The sequence below is a fragment of the Trichosurus vulpecula genome, chromosome 7 (assembly GCF_011100635.1).
Source record: "Trichosurus vulpecula isolate mTriVul1 chromosome 7, mTriVul1.pri, whole genome shotgun sequence".
Classification (NCBI taxonomy): Eukaryota; Metazoa; Chordata; class Mammalia; order Diprotodontia; family Phalangeridae; genus Trichosurus; species Trichosurus vulpecula.
This window is the reverse complement of record NC_050579.1, coordinates 245,052,062-245,073,085: the sequence shown is the minus strand read 5'-3', so window position 1 is coordinate 245,073,085 and position 21,024 is coordinate 245,052,062. Positions and strand designations below refer to the sequence as shown.

Here is a 21,024-nt window from a genome sequence, read left to right as displayed (position 1 = left end):
TACTTGCTGGTGTTTGTCAAGTCTATAATTTTAAAAAGGAAATATTTTAAAAATTAAGCCAGGTACCTCAGTAGTAAAAATTTATCCATTGGTAACCCGAAGAGACCTCATAAATATACAATCATGTATATGATTACGTGATCTTATATAATCATATGTGATTATATATTGGGATTTTAAACAGTAACCTACATATAATCTAGATAAGTGATGTTAAGCTCAAATTGAAATGGGGCCATTAAAACCATGCATAAGGATCCATATTGACTTAGTTTTAAAATGTAATATTATCTATGTTTTCTTTTTTTTTTTTTAGTTGAGTCAAGCTTTTTATTTAATGTTACAAAAAATTATCTAGTCAAACAGACCAAAGCCCATGTCATCATCGGACTCCTCAGATTCTTCCTTTTTTGCTTCCTCTTTCTTCTTCTCCTCAGCTGGGGCAGCTGTGCTAGCAGGAGCAACCCCTCCAGCAGGGGGAGCACCACCAGCTGCTGGGGCAGGTCCACCAACTCCTACATTGCAGATGAGGCTTGCAATATTTACATTGGACAGGGCCTTTGCAAATAATCCAGGCCAGAATGGTTCAACATTTACACCTGCTGCTTTAATGAGGGCATTGATTTTATCCTCCATGACCGTAACCTCATCGTCGTGAAGGATGAGGGCGGAGTAGATGCAAGCGAGCTCGGAGACGGCCATTTCAGCGGATGGACGAGGAGACTTGTTTGTAGTGGTGCTAGTCGCCTGCTGAAGTGAGGGGTCACCCCAACGCGGCCTTAGCTTCCGAAGAAGAACCGAGCACCTTACAGACAACTGAAGAGTTATCTATGTTTTCTTATGTTTTTATGTATTTTATTAAATATTTCCCAATTACATTTTAATCTGGTTCAAGCTGCTCCCAGAAGAGTTGCGGTTTCATGGACCACATGTTTGATATCTCTAATATAGATTATAAATAAATATATTTGTTATATATATAATATGTATATATAAAATTTTAAAATAAACAACATAATATTTAAACAATATGTGCATACATAATATACTACTATAACATACAACATATATTATGTTTTACATATAATCTATATATCTATACTAGACATATTGTATTTATTTGTATATGTGTATAATCATGAATCTGGATCACATATTTACATTCAACAAACATTTTGTTAATAATACATAATATATCCAAACCTGTGATAGATATCACCCACATATACACATTCTATACATATGTATACACCTACATGTACATACATATGTATCTATACATTGGTTTTGTTCAGTAGTTCCACCACGTCTGACTCTTCGTAACCCTGCTAACCAACTATCCATGGGGTTTTCTTGGCAAAGACTCTGGAGTGATTTGCCATTTCCAGAAGAGAGGAGGGGAGGGTAGGAGAAAAATTTGGAACTTAAAATCTTGTAAAAATGAATGCTAAAAATTGTCTTGACATGTCATTGGGAAAAATAAAATGCTATTAAAATATGATGAAAAGATTGCATAGTCCTTGCTCTCAAAGAGCTCTCATTTTAATTCGAGCAAACAACACTAATAGAAGAGTTCAGCTGCAGGACAGACATCCAGTGGTCCTTAGCAGGGCCAATGACACGTCCCAGAATTATTTTGTATATACCTAGCTTGCTCACAGCTAGGGATTAATCTCTTGTCCCCAAGTACTTTGTCCACCATGATGCCTCTCTCCCACAACCTTATACTTCATTTTACATTTACCAAACAACTCATTTGTATGTCTTCTTTTGGATTTAAAATGAGCCTCTGAGAGAGGAAATTAAAACATTTTGTCCCCATTTTGAGACTCAGAAATTGTGACAACATGAGAAAATAGTGTTCTTCTCATTTCACAATTGGGATAACTGAGTCTCAGGGGCAATAAATGACTTTCCTGTGGTCTCACAATGGAAGACTTAAATACAGGTCATCTGACCTCTAGTACATAGACAATCACTGTGCAATAACCTCCTACAATTCTCCCCAAAGTACCCAGGAAGGGTCATTTCTTACAGCCATCCTGTTTAGTCTGTTCCTTTGTCTATCCTGATTGCCAGGCTTAGCCCAGAATTACATGAGAGTAATGCTGGTGGGAACTGTCCAGCAGCACCTCATTTGAGTGAGAATAGAAGATGGGGCTGGTCTTTATGAGATGGGTAATGAAAGTACATAGATCATGTAAAAACTCTTGATGGAGCTCAAGTTCTTTCTCTTATTCTGGTGACTAAACCCTTTGTCCTGAACCTCAGCAGAAGAAAAAAGCCTTCTCACACTTAGCTTGATCTTTGTTTGTATTGCTCTATCAACCCCTACTTCCTGGTAAGGGTATGGTCAGGATCCAAATGAGATAACATTTGGAAAAAGCACTTAGCACAATGTCTGGCACACACTAAGTCTAATTCCTTCTCCCCACTCCCTGCTTCAGAGGCCACGTAGTCTAGCTCTCTCATTTTAGATGAAGAAATTGAGCCCCAGAAAAGGTAAGTGACTTGCCCGAGGTGATCACACAATTTGTATGTGTAAGAAGCAAGACTCGACCCCAAGCCTTCCTGCCTTCAAGACTGGCCTTCACTCCACTCCACCACCCTGCCTCCAGCTAATATAACTCAAAAGAATACAGAAATTCAAGGTTTCCAAAGCTCTTCTCTACAGCACATCTGTGAGGTGGGCAGTACAGGCATAGGATCATGGGATCACAGATTGAAAGCTGGAAGGGACTTAAGAGGCCATTATTTTGCCCATATTACAGAGGAGGAGACTGAGACTTTGAGAGAGAAGTGATTTCCCAACATTCCACAGCTTAGCAAGTTACTGAGACAGGAGTCAAACTCAGGTCTCCTGACCATGTGGCAAGCACTCCCCTCCCCATGCTACACTGCCTCTTATGATCAATGTAGGCTTGTGAATTAGGATTCCAAATCCTTCAAACTCAGAACCCTCAAGAAAAGCTGATTACTAGCTTCTCCAACAATGATTTATACTCCCAGGAAGAAAAACAACCATTTTCATCCCCTGTACTTGCTCCAAAACATACTCTCCCAATGTTTCATACCCTAGCTGGAAATTCCAGGACTCTTCAGTCAAATACCTTAAAAATGAGCCACAGCCTCTTTTTGGACTATGAGCAGAGGTCTCTGTCACTCTAGTACCAGTAGTTTCCCCTCAGCCCAAGGCTCAGGATGTAGGGATAGGAATCTGGTGCCATTAGCACCATCTTCTGTCCTGGTCATCTGTGGTTTGTTTAGCAAGAGAATCCATGACTCCATGTCTCCTATTGAGTATCTCTTCAGAGTGTGCTATGGAGTACCACATCCCTGTTGATCTCTCTGGAACATCTGTGAAGTACTTTTGGTAATTATCTCATCTCACCGAGTCTTGTTTTCTTCTCTGACAAATGGAAGCATTGGACTAGACAGCCTCTGATGTCCTTCCAGATCTGACATGCAGTAGTTCTATGAGGCTCTAGCTTCTCTTATTCTGGTGTTATTCTTATTCTTCTAGTTTTGGACATCCTTTCATGACTTTACTTATGATCTTGGGGATCCCTTTGGAGACCACAGCCTTAGGGAGGACAAATTTAGGAAGGACATTTGCTCTCCATCCTCCTCCTCACCAGTAAATCCCTGATAATCTCAGGTCAGTCATCATAAAGGAACTTTAGTTCAAGTGTATACAGTTCCTCCCTGTCCTGCCCACTTGCTTTGGACTCTTCCCACAGGCTGAAAACTCTGAAAGATGACAGATGGAAGGTTCCCCTTCAAGAATAATCTAGAAGCATTGGATTGGTTCTGCAAAGCTAGAGTCAATGACCTGGAATATGGGGTTGAACCAAAGTAGGAAGCTGGGTCACAACAGGAAGTAGGGGTTGATAGTCCAATCCAAGCAAAGCTCAAGCTAAATGTGAGAAGGCTTTTTTCCTTCTGCTGAGGTTCAGGACAAAGGGTTTAGTCACCAGAATAAGAGAAAGAACTTGAGCTCCATCAAGAGTTTTGACATGATCTACGTACTTTCATTACCCATCTCATAAAGACCAGCCCCACCTTCTATTCTCACTCAAATGAGGTGCTGCTGGACAGTTCCCACCAGCATTACTCTCATGTAATTCTGGGCTAAGCCTGGCAATCAGGATAAACAAAGAAACAGACTTAAACAGGATGGCTGTAAGAAATGACCCTTCCTGGGTACTTTGGGGAGAATTGTAGGAGGTTATTGCACAGTGATTGTCTATGTATTAGAGGTCAGATGACCTGTATTTAAGTCTTCCATTGTGAGACCACAGGAAAGTCATTTATTGCCCCTGAGACTCAGTTATCTCAATTGTGAAATGAGAAGAACACTATTTTCTCATGTTGTCACAATTTCTGAGCCTCAAAATGGGGACAAAATGTTTTAATTTCCTCTCTCAGAGGCTCATTTTAAATCCAAAAGAAGACATACAAATGAGTTGTTTGGTAAATGTAAAATGAAGTATAAGGTTGTGGGAGAGAGGCATCATGGTGGACAAAGTACTTGGGGACAAGAGATTAATCCCTAGCTCTGAGCAACTAGCTATATGCAAAATAATCCTGGGACTTGTCATTGGCCCTGCTAAGGACCACTGGATGTCTGTCCTGCAGCTGAACTCTTCTATTAGTGTTGTTTGCTCGAATTAAAATGAGAGCTCTTTGCGAGCAAGGACTATGCAATCTTTTCACCATATTTTTAATAGTATTTTATTTTTTCCCAATGACATGTCAAGACAATTTTTAGCATTTATTTTTACAAAATTTTAAGTTCCAAATTTTTCTTCCACCCTCCCCTCTTCTGGAAACGGTAGGCAACCAGATATAGGTTATATTTGTGCTATCATGTAAAACCTACTTCCATATTAGTTATAGTGGTGAAAGAAGACATAGATCAAAAGAAAAAAAACAACAAAAAAGAATAAATTAAATGAAAACTGTATGCTTCAATCTGCATTCAGATTCCACCAGTTCTTTGTCTAGATATGAATGGCTTTTTCCTTCCTGAGTCTTTTGTACTTGTCTTGGATCATTACATTACTGAGAAGATCTGAGTCATTCATAGGTGATCATCACACAATGTTGCTGATACTGTATACAAAGTTCTCCTGGTTCTGCTCATTTCACTTTGCATCAGTTTATACAAATCCTTCCAGGTTTTTCTGAAATCTCCCTGTTCATCATTTTTTATTGCACAATAGTATTCCATTACATGCATATACCACAGCTTGTTCAGCCATTCCCTGACTGATGGTCATCTCCTCAATTTCCAATATTTTGCCCCAACAAAAAAGGTTGCTATAAATATTTTTTTTCACATGTAGATACTTTTTCCCATGCTAACCACTTAACAATTATTATGTTATTTGATCCTCAGAACAACCCTGGAATGTAGGGGCTATTTTACAAATGAGGAAACTGAGGTGGACAGAGATTATGTGATGTGCCCATGTTTACACAGCTAGTAAATATCTGAGGCTAGATTTGAATTCAAGTCTTCCTAACTGCAGGCTGCTATGTCTCCCAGCTATCATACATGCAATGTTCTAAACCCATCTCTACAAAGAAGGCAGGGAGGGTACAAAGGAAGGAGGAGTAGGAAATGAGAGACCAAAGTACATGGCCTCTCCCCTTCCTGAGAGGACCAGGGAAGTTCTTTGATTGGTCCTTAGTGTCTGGGGCAGCTTTGTGATGATTTATTGGTTGAGGTGAGCTATTCAGGAAGAGTTGTCCCCTATGTGGTCTATAAGAGAAAATGGTGGGATGGTCCATCCTTTTTTCCTTTCTTCCATTGTGCTTTATCTCTAATTCATGGCTATCATTTTAGACCTGTGTTCTCTGCTTTTCTAAGTCTAAGTGATCCTTAGACTTCACTTTGCAGTCTTGGAGTTACCTCCTGGGTAATCCTGAGATTGCAAATCCCTGAGTTTGAAGTTCAGGCACTGGCTTAGCAGAGGGAGATCTCCTCAACAGCTTGTGATTTAGAGAAGGAAGAAGATTGTCTTGCATTTGGAGGATCTAATCCGTACCATGTTAGGGTGGGATATGAGGATCTTACTGGTATTCTACGATATTGCTGGGAGTTGCTTAACTTCCGCAGACCAAGGAGAGTGAGAAAGATTTCTTCAGCAGCCCCACAAAGGACCTTCACCTTCAGTTTCAACCTAATGAGTATAATCAACTATGTGTATCTTTTATGTCTCTGTATTTGTTCATGGGATCCTGCACATCCTTTGCATATTATATCATTTCTGTGTTGGGTAGAATAAAGGGCTTTCCCACAACCAAAAACCGTACAGTATACTGAGTGACTGGGTTAGAGTTGGGAAGCCTGTTTCCCACTTTGAGGGAGAGCATAACAAAAGTACTGCCTTAGCTCATGCCTGGCATATAGTAAGGGCTTGGTAAATTCTTGTTGACTTGATTTCATTTTTAAAATTGTTCCATTGTTCCATCAGGGAAAGATGGAGCCCTTCTGGAAAAGCAATCAGTATGACCACCCTAGAAGAACCAAAAATTTGTTTCAAATTTGTATTACTTGTGATGGAGATACTGCAAAAAAGAAACTACATTTATAAAACAGCATTTGATTGGTAAATTGGGGAAGAATTGTGTAGTCACCTTGATCATTAATGTCCAAATTTTCCTGTTCCAGGTGATCAGAGGTCACACTAAATTTAAGATATGGGATACAGCTCGCCACTGGAAATCTGATAGCCTAAGACAGGGCTGTCCAACCTTAGCTTTTTATTGAAACAATAGACAATATATTTTGATTTACCATTTTAGTGAGAACTCTGCAGTAGCTCAGCTTCGTTTACTAAAGCATTTATGTACATTTCTATGATTGTAGGCCAGCCACATAAATCTCACTGCAGGGTCCCATTTTAGACAGCCCTGGCCTAAGAGATGGTCATTCCACCCAAGCTCAGGGGGCCATTAGAATGCATAATATACTGATGAGAATGGACTTAACTGGCATCTACATCTGATATGAGTATATGGAAACATCCCTATTATATTGTGTGGTAACAAAGTGGCTATTAAATACAGAAAAGCCCAAATCCTTTGTCTTCCATAAGAAGACAATCTATACTACTATCACCTTTCATCTAAAAGTGACTACACCTCTGAGAAGCCCTTCCTTTGGCTGCAAAAATAAATATATTGGAAACCCTAATTTGGAGTCAGTTGTCATGCCTGCTCTCTGGTAGCACTTCCAGAGGTTGTCATGGATCCAGCAGTGACAGGACAGTCTGACTGCTCAGACACCTGGGATGAAAGTGAGGGCCTATGAGAAAATGAAGCTGAAGGCCAGAGCCAGAGATTTAGCTTTATAGGGAACTGTCTTGTGATAGCAGTGGTGTAGAGAGCTCCCCTCTATTCTGTACCTGAGCAGAAAAGATCTTTGGGATGTCCCAGGAAGTGAATGGCCTTCAGAGTGAAAGCAGTAGTTCAAATATGGTTATAAAAGGGGGCATATATTCCAAAAGCACTAGCACCTGTGGTCGAAGGGCTTGCTGAGCCCTATCCATCTTTGGTGTCTACCTTTCATTCAACTCTCACATGTGACTCCAAGAAGTTGTGGTGTGAGCAGCAGCTATAGCCTGGTAAACCATCTGGACAGACAGGCTAAACCAGGTTGAGGATAACTGACAGGCCGGCCTTGAACCTGTGGGTAAGTAAGGGGGATGTTTACCCCAAGTATGTAAAGACATCCCCTCATGGAATGGTGGATGAGAACAATTTATTCTTAAGGCCATGAAGGAGGCTGAAGAAGGCACTGTGCAGCACTTAGAGCTTGGCCAACATCATCCACTGCCTCCTGGCCCATCACCAGTCATCTTGACTTTTGACCTGGTACTGACTTAGGAAAACAGTGAGGCTGAAGACTTTGGGCAACTCTGCCTCACTTAAATCCAATTCACCAACAAGTCAAGACAACCCCCAGGATACCATTGGTCCTCTTCAAGAAAGGACAAACAACAACCACAAGCAGTTTCAAATATATAATTAATGCTTTGGACCACATGATTTACCTGCTTGGGATACAATTATTTACCCTTTGATTTTCAAATCTAAGATTGCTGCAGACCAGTCACAAAGTTCAGTGACAATGTTTTTTTTATCACTCTGATATTCATTCCTTTTCCATTGTGAGTTCTTAACCTGGGGTCTGAGAATTGTTTTAAATTGGGTGACTATATTTCAATACCATTGGCTTCCTTGCTAGTACTATGGATTTTACTTTGTACATTTAAAACTGGTATTCTGAAAAGCGGTCCATAGGTTTCCCCAGACTGCCTGAAGGCTCTACAGTCCAGAAAATGTTAAGAACACTTGGTAGGTAAGAATAAAGTTATGTTTTAAAAATCTAAAAAAGGAAAAATAACTTCTCCAGAATTTTGCTCGGGGGTCAGAGCACAATTATCCAAAAAAATAGAAATTGTAACCCTTTGGGTCAAGTCGCTAAGATAGAATTCAGTTCTTAGGGGCCCAGAGCCTTGGGGTGGGGTTGGGAAGTTATAGCATTGCCTGATCATCATCCCTGTTATGATTCTTAGACTAAGAGTTTTGGTTACTGGGGGCAAAACCTTTCCCTAGGAACAAGGGAGAAGTAAGAAGACACACATCTGATTCCTACTCTTGGAGACCTCCTGATCAAATAGAATAGACTCAGTGACTTAGTCCCTGTCCATGGAGACCTCCCAGTTGTATGGACAGTCTCTGCCCTTGAGAGTCTTCCAAACAAATAAGAGAGACATGGTCACTATAGTTGGGATGAGAGGGAATTGGATTATTTAAAAAGGATGGACACATTCTAAATTGGAGGGGATGAGGCAGAGATTAGATTGTGGGAAGATAAAAGAGTTAGTTTGGGGATGAAGCTTGCCCAATGGAGCAGAGTACACAGTGGTCCTAGAAGGAATTAAGGAGGCAGTGTGGCATATAGCACTGTGGGGCCTAGGAGTGATCAATAAAAGTACAATTTGAGAAGACCCAGGGCCTGGCACATAGAATGGGTGTTCAATAAATTCTCGTAAATTGATTGATTGATAGACATTCCAGAACAAACACTGGGCTTGCAGAAAGAGTAGAGCGTGATGGGTAAACGGAGCTGCTCAGGATAAAGCAACCCCAATTTGACACTTGGTGCTAAAACCAAACTCTACAACAGAATGTACCCAACACCAATCCAACTCCTGAAGCTTCTTTCCTTCCCCAACATCCCAGCTCTTCCAACCCCATAAAACATTTGGAAGACAGAATTTGGAAGACACTGATCAGAAATTGCCTTCCCTCCCACCCCACTTCAGCCTTCATATAATAGTTTCTCTGAAGTTTCTCCAATGGATTTATCGTGTGGTTACCAGTGTTAGTATTTCTATCTTCTACAAGACTGTAAGCTCAGTAAGAGCTGGGATCATACCATAGCTAACCTCTGGAGGTACCAGCACCAACACCTAGTGCATGGGTTACCATGCAGTAAAGGCTTGATACATGTTGAAAGAATGGGCAAATGAATGAAGGGTTAGAATGATTTTTATTGATAGATACTCAGGCCCCACAGTGAAGAACCAGAATCCATTGGGAGAGACAGAAAGGGAGGGAAGAAGACAAGAAGAGCTGAGGACAATCCCAAAGCCAGGGAGATAAAAATAGGTTGGAATTGGAGCTTAGGATAGGCTGGCAAAGCCCACCCTATTGTTGCCCAGGTCAAACACAGAGTAGACCTTCCTGAGGAAAACATCTCCAAGGATCCAGAGGGCCTCGCCACTCTCAGAAGTCAGGGAAACGGACATGATGCCCACCTCACAGTAGTCGCTGTCGCTCTGGAAATGAGAAGAAGAGAAGATGAGTCCATCGACCTGTGAAGACCCACTTCCTCTAGGAAGCTGGCTTTGACTCTCTGAAAGTGGGACTCATTGAGCAGGAGATATGTGCCGTAGGCTTCAGCTTCTTTCTCTGGGCAGGAATCCTTCTAAATTTTGTCTAGAAAACCTTCAGTGACCACCCCAACTCATAGGGACCTGTCCCTTCCATGGATTAATCTTGCCACTGAGGAGATGGGAAGGTAGGGGCAGGGAATGAACACTCACTGCTTGGCACCATTGTTTCTCTTTGTTTAACCTATTTTTCACTTGTGTTGGAAAATCCCAAAGAGCTGAGATGATGTTTTCTATCTCTCGATAACCCCCACCCCCACCCCGGCACACACAGCATACACGCTGTGCCTAGGACCATGCCAAGTACATCATCTAATGTTTGATATAGTCTAATTGATTCGCATATCACATGAGCCACATTGAACTTCTTAGCACAGTGCCTGGCATGTAGTAAGCATTTAACAGATGCTCTGTTTATCATCTATCTATCTCCCTACTTATCTACCTATCAACCTTTGCTCTGTGCCCCTACAGTCCTCCAAGAGAATTTCCCAAATGTGTTATGGAAGCCAAGTCAGTGAAGTTGACCAGAGGAAACACCAGCCCAGTAACTAGAAAGGACTAAGTATTGGTCTCTAACCATCTCTCTCTGTTCTTGGTCCCAAGTCTAGGATCTGCACAATGAAACAGGCTGCCCCATGAGACACCGAGTTCCCCATCTCAGAGTATCCAAGTTGATGTTGATGGCTACCTCATGGAGAGGCTGTAGCAGAGATGACTCTTTTGTGTGGGAGATGGATCAGATTATGACTGATGCCCCTTCCAGTACTGAGAGTCTAAGATTCTATCACATTACATCCCAGAAGAGCTATGTCATAGCTATGTCATCTGTTTCCCCCAGTTCCCTAACCCTGTGCTCTTTCAACCTTTCCATCCCAAGGAGTCTGGAGGGCAGGGAGCAAGGCATTTCTGAGGGTGTGATCTGGTCCCTCCTCCAGCTTACAGCTCAATTTTTTACCTCCCTCCCAAGACGGAGAGTAGTTCTTCCCTCCTTTACCCTCTCTGCTCACAAGGACCACCCCTGAGAAGGCAAGAATGCCTAGGTAAGGAAATGAAGGGGACTCACCGGAAGGAGGTAGGCAGAGGGAGAAAGGGAGAAATCTGCACCATTGATGGTGAAGGTGAGGGTAGGCATGCTCTGGGTATTGCTGCAACTGACCAAGTACTGGAGGAGAGAGACACAGGAAGAAAGATATGTCTGTGGGGGCAGGTACTCAGGAGCTCCACCCTATCATGAATCCCTGGGGCTTCTAGAATATGTTCAGGATAGAGACTTCCTGGCCTAGCTTCTACCTCCCATGATTCACCCTCTCTATCCCAGTCCTGCCCCAGAGCATTGATCAAACCATACCCCAAACAAGAGTCTCCTAACTCTGAATGTAATCCTCAGAAATGGAGACAGGGGTCAGGGTGCAGAGATTTTAAGGGAGCCAATAATGATGATAACAGCTCATATATACTTAGCACTTTAAGGTTCACAGAGTGCTTTCCTCCCAGTCACCCAGTGAAATACTGAATCCAAGTATAATTATCCCCATTTTGGAGATGAAGAAACTGAGACTTAGAGAGCATCCCTTACAATTCCATCTTCATCATACTCGGCTCCAATGTACTCTATCAGCTCAGAGAAGAGATCCTCGGGAACACTGAGGAGTGAAGTGCCTGTGTCCACAATAGCTTGGCAACCTTCAGAACACCAGCCAGTAGACTCACCACCAATGGAGAACCTGAAGGATGACAGCCACTGATGAGAGACAACTCTTGGTCATGTGCCTTCCCTCCCCTTGCTTGCATTCAAGGATCTCTCTCCCACATCAGCCTCAATTTGTCCTTTGCTGACAAAATACCACTCCTCTCATTTCAGAGAATACCCAGGTTGAGGAACTCCCAGCCTGGGTCATCTTGGTGGTCCCCAAGCCAAAGCTTCTGAATCTGCTAGTGTTCCCCCCTCCACCTTGAGCCAGGATTTGGGAGAATGGAAGCTTTCAGACTTCAATCCCCTTCAGAATTAGGGGCATGGGTCGCATTCTCTTCACTCAATTTTCTTATTTATGGAACCATTATCAAGTTGGTTCCTCTAGACTTGATCTCATCCTTTCTTTGTAAAATCTATTTTATATAAAACTCAGTATATCAACCCATGAGAGCCATGAATTTTCTCCCTAGACTTTAGATCTCTCCTCTCTAAGCCCCCATTTTTCCACACTGAAGGAATAATCTTTAATATATCCATTCTGAGTCCCTCTCCCCCTCTCCCCACCACACCTCACATACCCACTAATGGCAATCTGCCAGTATTCTTCCTCAGTGACAGGGGCCCAGTGGATGTCTCCAGTGTACAGGCTGCTGTCCACTCCTCCCAAAGTGAGTGTACCGCCATTGTCAGAATTCTCATCCCTGAGGACACAAGGAAAATATCAGCTTTGGGAAATAGGCAGGGACAGGCAAGGGAGAAAGGGTCCTTCTCCCTCCCTATTTCCTCCCTCAATTGTTCTTACTCAGCCCACAGACCCTGATTACCCACCAGCAACCCATCCCCCACCGCTCTGCTTCCCACATCAAGGAGAAACAGGCAGGCCAAGGTCCTGCTAGCAACAAGGGTCAAGTGGTCAGTGAGCTTTGGAGCTGAGACCTGTGAGCTCATCCTTGGACAGTAGGAAGATACATTTCTTGGGCTCTGAATCTTTGGAGGAGTAGCATGGTTGAGTGGATAGAGAGGTGGTCTCCAAGGGCCAGGAAGCTGGAATTCTAGTCCCACCTCTGACTGGAATGGTTGTGTGAAGGTTAAACAAGTCACTTAACTTCTCACTGAAATTCCCAAGGCTATAAATTGCATCAAGGTAGCTAGGAGGATGAATGCTGGGCTTGGTGTCAGGAAGACTCATCTTCCTGAGTTCAAATCTGGCCTCAGACACTTACTAGCTGTGTGCCCCTGAGCAGGTCAGTTTACCCTGTCTGTCTCAGTTTCTTCATCTTTAAAATGAGCTGTAGAAGGAAATTGCAAGCCACGCCAGTATCTTTGCCAGGAAAACCCCAAATGGGATCACAAAGTATCAGACATGATTGAACCACAAAAATAAGTTTCATTGGTAGAGAGTTTCATACCTGGGAATCCCTATGCCAATGAAATCACAGGTCCCTTCTCTTTCCCTATCCAGGTGCTTTATCATTAACAGGAGGTTGGATTAGACAACTTCCAAGATCCTTTCCAGTACTAAACTGCTGATAAGGACTATGCTCTCTATAGTCTCTCCTGGCTCTATATTCCTCAGAGGCTGTGAATATAGACTGGGAAAAGGGGAAGAACTGTGATTGTACATCTCTGCCTGGCCTTCCAGAGCTCCCCCAACCTCCCCATCCAACTCATGTCCCACTGTTTCCCGATTTGCCAACAAGGTCAGTCTCCTCACTGTCCCCCTCAACTGCCTAAGCTTATCAGATTGATGCAGGAACTACCCCCTCCTCATCAGCTTATCCCTAGTAATGCCCTAGGAGGGCAGAGACTACCTATGCAGCTTCCCTACATCCACTCCCCATCCCCATCCCACCTTCATGGCAGATGTTCAATAAATACAAATGAATTTATCAATTTCCCTTTTGGGAGGGGAGAAGAAAGGAAAGAGCCACAGAGGATGGGTCCTTAACATTTTTTCAGTGTGTGTCACAGACCCCTTTGGAGGTCTAGTGAAGCCCGTGACTCCTATCACAGAAGCATATTTCTAAATGCATAAAATGAAATTCATAAGATTATGAAAAAAACTGATTATACTGAAAAACAGCTTCCTATGTACATATGTATGTGTATATGTATATTATGTGTGTGTGTGTATGTGTGTGTGTGTGTGTGTGTGTATTCATAAAGCCCAGGTTAAGAAGCTCTGCCATACAGAATTTCACCCCCTAGGAGGAGGAGACCAGATAGAATCAGGAGGTGGTTGATGAAGCAGAGGAAGCAGTGAGCCAAGTCACCTACCCACTAAGGTAGAAGGCAAAGACAGGGTCACTGATCAGGTCCTCGTCCAGGAGGCCCTCCATGACAGTGGTAGCTCCACCAGCGCTGATGGAAGGATAGGCCAGGCCCAGGATCCCATCAAAATTGGCATACACAAAGGTGCTGCCAGGTTCAGTCTCACTCAGGCCAAACTCCTGGTTGGTGATAGAGATGCTCTCGATCTGTGGGGGTGGGAGAGAATTCCATCAGGAATGGCTGGCTCAGAAGAAGGCCATGGGGACAACAGCTTTTTTCCCGGGCCTTCAGATGAGCTTAGTCTCCCTACCTTAATGAGGCAAGTGAGGAGGGGGTCAGGACCCAGCCATTCTCTGTCCTGATGTAGCTCTTGTGGTGGCGAGGGGTTAGAGAAGGAAGGATATCTATGGGGACCTGGGACCTTCTCTGCAAGGGGGCAGCATGATACATAGCTTTGATCCTCCTCCCCACATGCCTTATGCCCCTTAAGGCTCCTGAAGCCAGACTAAGTTCACTGCAGAAGGAAGAGGAGGAAAAACCAGGGAGGCACAGCTTCCTCCCATCTATGGCCAGTCTCTCAACAAACTTGAAGAGAACCTTAGAGCTCAGCTTGCTGCCTCCGGCAGCTGGACTCCCACATGTCCCTGCTCCCAGGTTTCCAAGCCTCATAGCTGGAGCGGTGTCCCTGCCACTGGGTGTCCACTCATGCACTCCCCTGTACCACATCCCCCCATAACCACTCACTGTCACAGTGTCATAGCCAAAGACTCCAGTAAGGCTCCCTGATCCATACTCAATAGAGAAGGACTGGTCACTGCTGGAGAAGGTGGAAGAGTCACTGGGGTCGAACTGGGTATGGGTGGCTGGTCAGACAAAAAGAGGATGTCAGTACATGCCAATGACTCTGGATCTCATCACTCTATTTCCCACTTCTCTGCACTGTAGTGCAATGGAAAAGATATTGTTGGAGTCAGAAGATCTGGGTTCAAGTGTCACCCCTGCTATTTATTAGCCACATGCCCCCGGGAAAGTCATACCACCCTTTAAAGTCTCACATTCCTAATCTGTAAATTGGCGATAACAGTATCTGTTCTCCTTATCTTAGGTAATGGCTATAAGTGTGTTAGCCATTAACATCTGATATCATGTAGCTCATTATTCATATTACCACTGTCTCTGATGGTCCTACCACCTCCAACCCTCAGACTTGGACAGGGAGGGGAGGCAAGAGGCAGGTCCCTCAGGGTTTGGGATTTAAGGAAGATTGCCACAGATTTTTGCCTTTCATATCTGTTCTTTTCGAAGTGGAATTCTCTTTAGCCTGGAAAAGTGCCCTTTCTTCTCTTTGCCATTTAACCTCTAAGGCATCCCCCACCTCTAACTCCCAGGATCTTAACCCTGGCCATTCTTCAAGTGTTGATTCCACATGAAGTCTTCCCTGAGCTCTTCTAGTCCATGGGGAGCAACCCCTCCATCAAACTCCTCCAGCACCTACTGTTGGTACCTCACGATCTGACACCTAATGACATTTTCTCTTTGGGGGACTGGCTTCCACACCTGTGAATCTGTGGGTGTGTCACTCTCACAGTGTGGAAATTACCAGAAACCTACAGTCTTATAAATGTAGCACTTAGCAAAGTGCCTAGCACATAGTAGGCACTTAATGCACCTAATTGATCTCCTGACTGAGAGTCTCAAAGAGTTGCTTTGGGGCAGTAACAACAACCTGCTGGTGGTCAAATAGTCAGAAAGGAGCAGAAGCAGGATTTGAATACAGGCTTTCCAAGATCTATACAGAAACCTTGGGAACCTGGCCAATCTAAGGTTTGATTCACAGCCACCTCCCCTTATGGGGGGCAGCAGCTTCCTCCTATTTATCTTCTCTATCCCTTCTCAGCTGCCATCATGCCTGACCACGTCTTCCGTTCCCTCTGAACTAGTTTTTCTCCACCTTCCTCTTTCTGCCTGATAACCAGGTCTACAGTGACCCAAACCCAAGGATATTCACCAGAGCCAGAGCAGGTCTATGGATGTTCTCTCTACCTAGGAAGATGGCAGAGCCAGGACCAAATCTTATACGTCATAAAAATACGTAGTTTGAAGTGGAACAGAACGAGATAAACGTGATTCTTCTCAGATCTTCTTTGGGTATGCTATGTGACTCTGAAAAAATGGCTAGTCCATTCCGACCCTCCAGTTCACCCAGCAGGCCTTCCTTGCCTCCTATGAGGTAGGTGCCATGTTTTCTGCAATTGACAACTTTTCTCCTTTCTTTCCTCCCCCAGCCTGGGCTACTCACTGCAGGCCTCGCTCTGGCAATAGACGGAGTCCACCCACAGGTTGGAGGAGCCAGTGTCAAAGAGGACCTGGAATTTCTGGGCTGGGGTCCCGATGCTGATCTCCCCATAGTAGGATACCTAAGGAGGAAGATTGAGTCAACATAGTGCAGAGACCTGTCCTGTGCTTGGCGCATAGTCATTGCTTAAGAAATGCTAATTGTCTGGGAAGCTAGGTGGTGCAGTGAGTAGCGCACACGGGCCCTGGAGTCAGGAGGACCTGAGCTCAAATCCAGCCTCAGACACTTGACACATTTACTAGCTGTGTGACCTTGGGCAAGTCACTTAACCCTAATTGCCCTCCCTTCACCCCTCCAAAAAAGAAAAAAAGAAATACTAATTGTCCTGTACGCTCACATCATCCCCTGCCCATCTAAGGTCTAGCAGCATCTAGCAAGCCTGGGCTGTAAGCACAACTGCATTCTGTCCTTTAAACCTGCCTTTTTCTTCAGTCCTCAGTCACAGAATCACAGCAACTCAAGGATGAAGGGGCCTGCAGAGGTGATCCAGTCCAACCTATAGCTGAAAAGTGCTTTCTGGAAAGCACCTGACACATGGTCATCTAGTCTTGGTTTTAACAACTCTGGGGAAGGGAAACCTGATTAACTCAGAAGGCACTTTTAGATACCTTTAATGATTGGTTGAATTTTTTTAACTCAAGTCTAAGACTTTACATTTCTCCCTACTCAGTTTCATCATATTTGATTTGGCCAAGATCTCTGGCTCCTGAAACTGTCATCCAACCTGTTCCTTAGTTATCCCCATCTACCTTTGTGTCACCTGCCAATGTAAGACTATGGCAGAGCCCATTTTGCGTCTCAACATGGTTGCCCCCATTAAAGTAGAAGGTCCTTCCAGGCAAGGACTTTGTCCCTCTTTGTCAGACTGGGAGTTTCCTGAGGGTGGACAGCATGTATCCTTTTTGCTGTCATCCAGGACCCTCCCCCCAGGAGATGCTTATCATAGCTGACCAGCACACCCTGAGCTGTAGATCCCAGGGACCCCAGGAGAGCAGGGAGTTAGCCTCCAGCTTGAAGAAAGAGAGAAGATGCTCACTCACATCCATATAATTGGTGAGGGGCTCATCAGCAACAGCAAGCTTGTTGAAGTACTTGGTGGAAGGGTCCAGTTTGTGGTTCTTCAAGAAGTCATGCAGCACACCTTTCTCCTTCATCACCTGCCTCATGGACTTGAACCTCTTCAGAGGGACCCTGGGAGGGGGCAGTAGGAGGTGTTATCAGTGCAACTGTCCCAGAACTCACCTCCTCCCTGACTCAACCAACCCCACCCACATTCTAGAGCAAAGGCTCCACAGACCAGGGTCAAAAAAAAGACAGGAGGCATAACTCCCTACTACCTTTGGCTATGTCTCTATAACCTGGTATATTTCAGACCCAGCTTTTCAGCAATGAGATCTTACCCTTCTCACTTCAGCTACCATTTTTTATAGAAGACCTTCCAAGATGGCTTCCAGCTGGTAGTACCCTCTTTCTTACTCAGAAGTTCCTTTATGTTGACTTTTATGTCATCGTTCAGTCTTTTCAGTCATGTTTCACTCTCTGTGACCCCATTTAGCATTTTCTTGGCAAACAAACTAACATGGTTTGCCATTTCCTTCTCCAACTTATTTTACATATAAGGAAACTGAGGCAAACATGGTAAATGACTTGATTAGGGTCACAGAGCCAGTAAGTATGAGGCCAAGTTTGAACTCATGAAGATGAGTTCGCCTGCAGTGCCACCTAGTGTCCTCTTACTTTCTATACATTTTCTTTTTTATACTTTTTTCTCTGTATGGGTTCTATCCCCCAGGATATAGTGGACATGACATAGTGGAAAGAGCTCAAGAGCTGAGTTCAAATCTGCTTCTGACACTGGCTGTGTGACCTTGGGCAAACCCCTTCAGCTCTGTATGCTTCAATTAACTCAGCTGCAAAATGGGAATAGTGATGTAATCCCTGCCCCAAGCCCACAGGTTGAGGGCTCCCTTCTTATTGGTGGAGATGAATGCCCTGCCCTGAGTGAGGGAGCAGGGTGGAGTCGGCAAGTGGTAAGAGAGCTCCAATCTTTGCCAGTCCTTTTTCGGACTCTCCAAGCAAGAGTCCCCTTGGTCAGGTCCTCTTTGGGACTCTCCAGGGCCAGTCCCATTTGGGACCCTTGGAGCACCAGGCTTCTTTAGGAGGACTCTTCAAGGACTGAATTGCTTCAGGTGCTTCTGACTTCCACCTTCATGAGAGAAGATGGTAGAAGCCAACCCCACTTTAGGTTACTGAAGGAAAAGACTCTGGGAAGACATGAGAGGAGCAAAAGGTGTCCATCAAGTCTATCCCCAGCTTGCTACTCTTCCCACAATCTTTCTCCCTGTAAAAAAAGTCAGTCTTATCTCTACCAAATGCACAGACTCACTAGGAATCTCTCCCACCTCAACCAGGGTTTTAATAAACTACTCGGACTGAAAGAAGGCTTGAGTGGTCACATTCTATCCAGGCAGACCTGTACCCTTTGCCCATTTCAGGGTTCCCAAGACCCCTATATCACAACACTACCTAGCACATAGTAGGTGCTTAATTAATGCTTGTTTCCTCGCACTAGCACATCCTTCCCTCCGCATAGAATAGAAGTTTCTTCAGGAAACATTTCATTTTAAAAAGATTTCTCATGCCTATTTTATGCACAGTAAATGCTTAATAAATGCTGGTTAATTTTAATTGAATTGTCATGGACATTGGAAATGGAAGGGATGAGCCTAGAGGCATTGAGTCAATCCTCTACCTATGGCCATTTCCCCCATAGCCCAATTTCTTTGGGATCCTTCTTTGCCTTTCAGAAGTCTTGGTGCTACAAAAGTCCTTGATGATCACACAATGACTTCCCTTTGCTGGTCCTCCTCCCCCTTTCCTCAGATTATAGACTCATAGACCTGAAGGTTCTAGGGAATTCAGAGGTCCTCTAGCTCAACCCCCTCATTTTGCCCATCAGAAAACTCACATCCAGAGAGTTTAAGAGATATGCCCAAAGGCACCTAGGTTATAAGTGACAGATCCAGGATCTGAATGCAGGTGCTCCAACTGCAAAGTCAAGGCTTTTATATCTTTCCCAAAATAACTCTTGAGTCTCATCTAACTCATTTTATAGCTAAGAGAGCAGGTAGCTGGTTCAGTGGATAGAGAGGAAAAACAGGTAGTCAGGAAGATCTGAATTCAAATGTTACTTGAGATGCTTACTAGCTATGGGACCTTGAAAAACTCACTTAACTTCTCTGTGCCTCAGTTTTCCTAATCTGTAAAATGGGGATAATAATAATAATACCTATTTCCCAGAGTTGGTATGAGGATCAAATGAGGTAACATGTAAAATCTTTTGGGTGTGGGGGGGGGGAGGATAGGAATAAGCATTTATATGGTGCACACTAGGTGCCAGGCACCATGCTAAACACTTTACAAATATTGTAAACATTTTCTGAACCATCAGGCGCTATACAAACGCTAACCATTATCATTATTATATGGAAAGAGGTTAATTGACCTGCACATTATCCTATAGGTAATGAGCAGCACAGCCAGGATTCCAGCCCAGCCATTCTGACTCCCAGTTCAGGGCCCTTCCCAGGAAGCTGTGCTTCCTTCTCCCTTCTCTCTCCTGTGCCCTGTTCCCTGCCATCAGTTTCCTCCAACCACCTCCCCTACCACACTCAGGACTTACTTGATAACCTTGTCTGCCTCTGAAAAATGGAGGCAGACAAGGGCAATAAGCAGCAACTTCATCATGATTGCTTTCTTCTTCAAGCACCTCCTACAGATATCACCTCCTGAGGTCTGAGCTGAGCTGAAGAGAACCATTGGGGCCTCTCCTATATATACACCCAGACTGGGGCATCTCCCCTCCTCCCCACTTCCCACTGCCAGCCTCAGTAAACAGAATAATCAGTTGGCATAAATGGCAGGTCAAGAGCCAAAGGGGTCTGAGCTTCTTATCCAGAGCTTGGCTGCTTAATCTGCAATTAAGTACCCAGAGCCTCTCGGACCCAAACAAATAGAGCCAATGTTAACATGATAAGCAAGTACAAATTAGATGTGGGACACCCTCCCTTCTCCTCGTGTCCAAGGCCATCACCCCTAACTTGGGAGGGGGGAAAGGATGGAGTGAAGCGGTGATGTTATTGCTCTCTAGCTTACAGGAAAGGACTATGCAGAGTAAAGGTTAGGAAGGACTTTCCTTGAGCGAGGAAGATGGAAAAGCAGTCATTTGAAAGAGTCCTTGAAGCCCTCTCTGTGTGAGGAAAAGTTAGTCTGGGCTCAAGGAGAGACCCACTTACACATAGGCTGAGGGATTGGTGGGACGACTTCAGGATCCAAGCCGGGGTTGGTGGGTCTCTGTTTATCCTATATACCAGACACCAAGGCCAATGGGCTTGAGCCCAGGAGACAGAACTTGAGGAAGACTGATTCTATTGTAGTATCATTGAATTGGAAAGGGTCAGTGACTGTAAGCTCCATGAGGGGAGGGACCCTGAGGAAAAGAATCTTAGAATTCATTTAGGAAATGCATTTTGTCCTACCCTTCCTTTGCCATAGGAGGAAATGGTGAACCAGAGGGATTAAATTTCTTCTGCTCTCCGCCCTCTTCTCCCTCTGCACTCTCATTCTTCATGAGTTCATCTACAATTCCTCATTGCTTTCACTAACATTCAGTTAAATTCAACAAGAATTTCTAAGATATCAGAAAAACCTGGAAAGACTGACATGAACTG

The 21,024-nt window shown here is 44.0% G+C and overlaps 1 protein-coding gene and 1 pseudogene across 1 annotated transcript; both read right to left on the bottom strand.

Moving 5' to 3' along the window:
- Nucleotides 1-309: 309 nt before the first annotated feature.
- LOC118858151 (60S acidic ribosomal protein P1-like) lies at nt 310-819 on the bottom strand. Its single transcript, XM_036768610.1, has one exon. The coding sequence runs from the start codon at nt 700-702 to the stop codon at nt 355-357; it is 348 nt and encodes a 115-aa protein (XP_036624505.1). The 5' UTR covers nt 703-819; the 3' UTR covers nt 310-354.
- Nucleotides 820-9,701: 8,882 nt separating this feature from the next.
- Nucleotides 9,702-20,038, bottom strand: LOC118857362 (annotated as a pseudogene).
- Nucleotides 20,039-21,024: the final 986 nt, after the last annotated feature.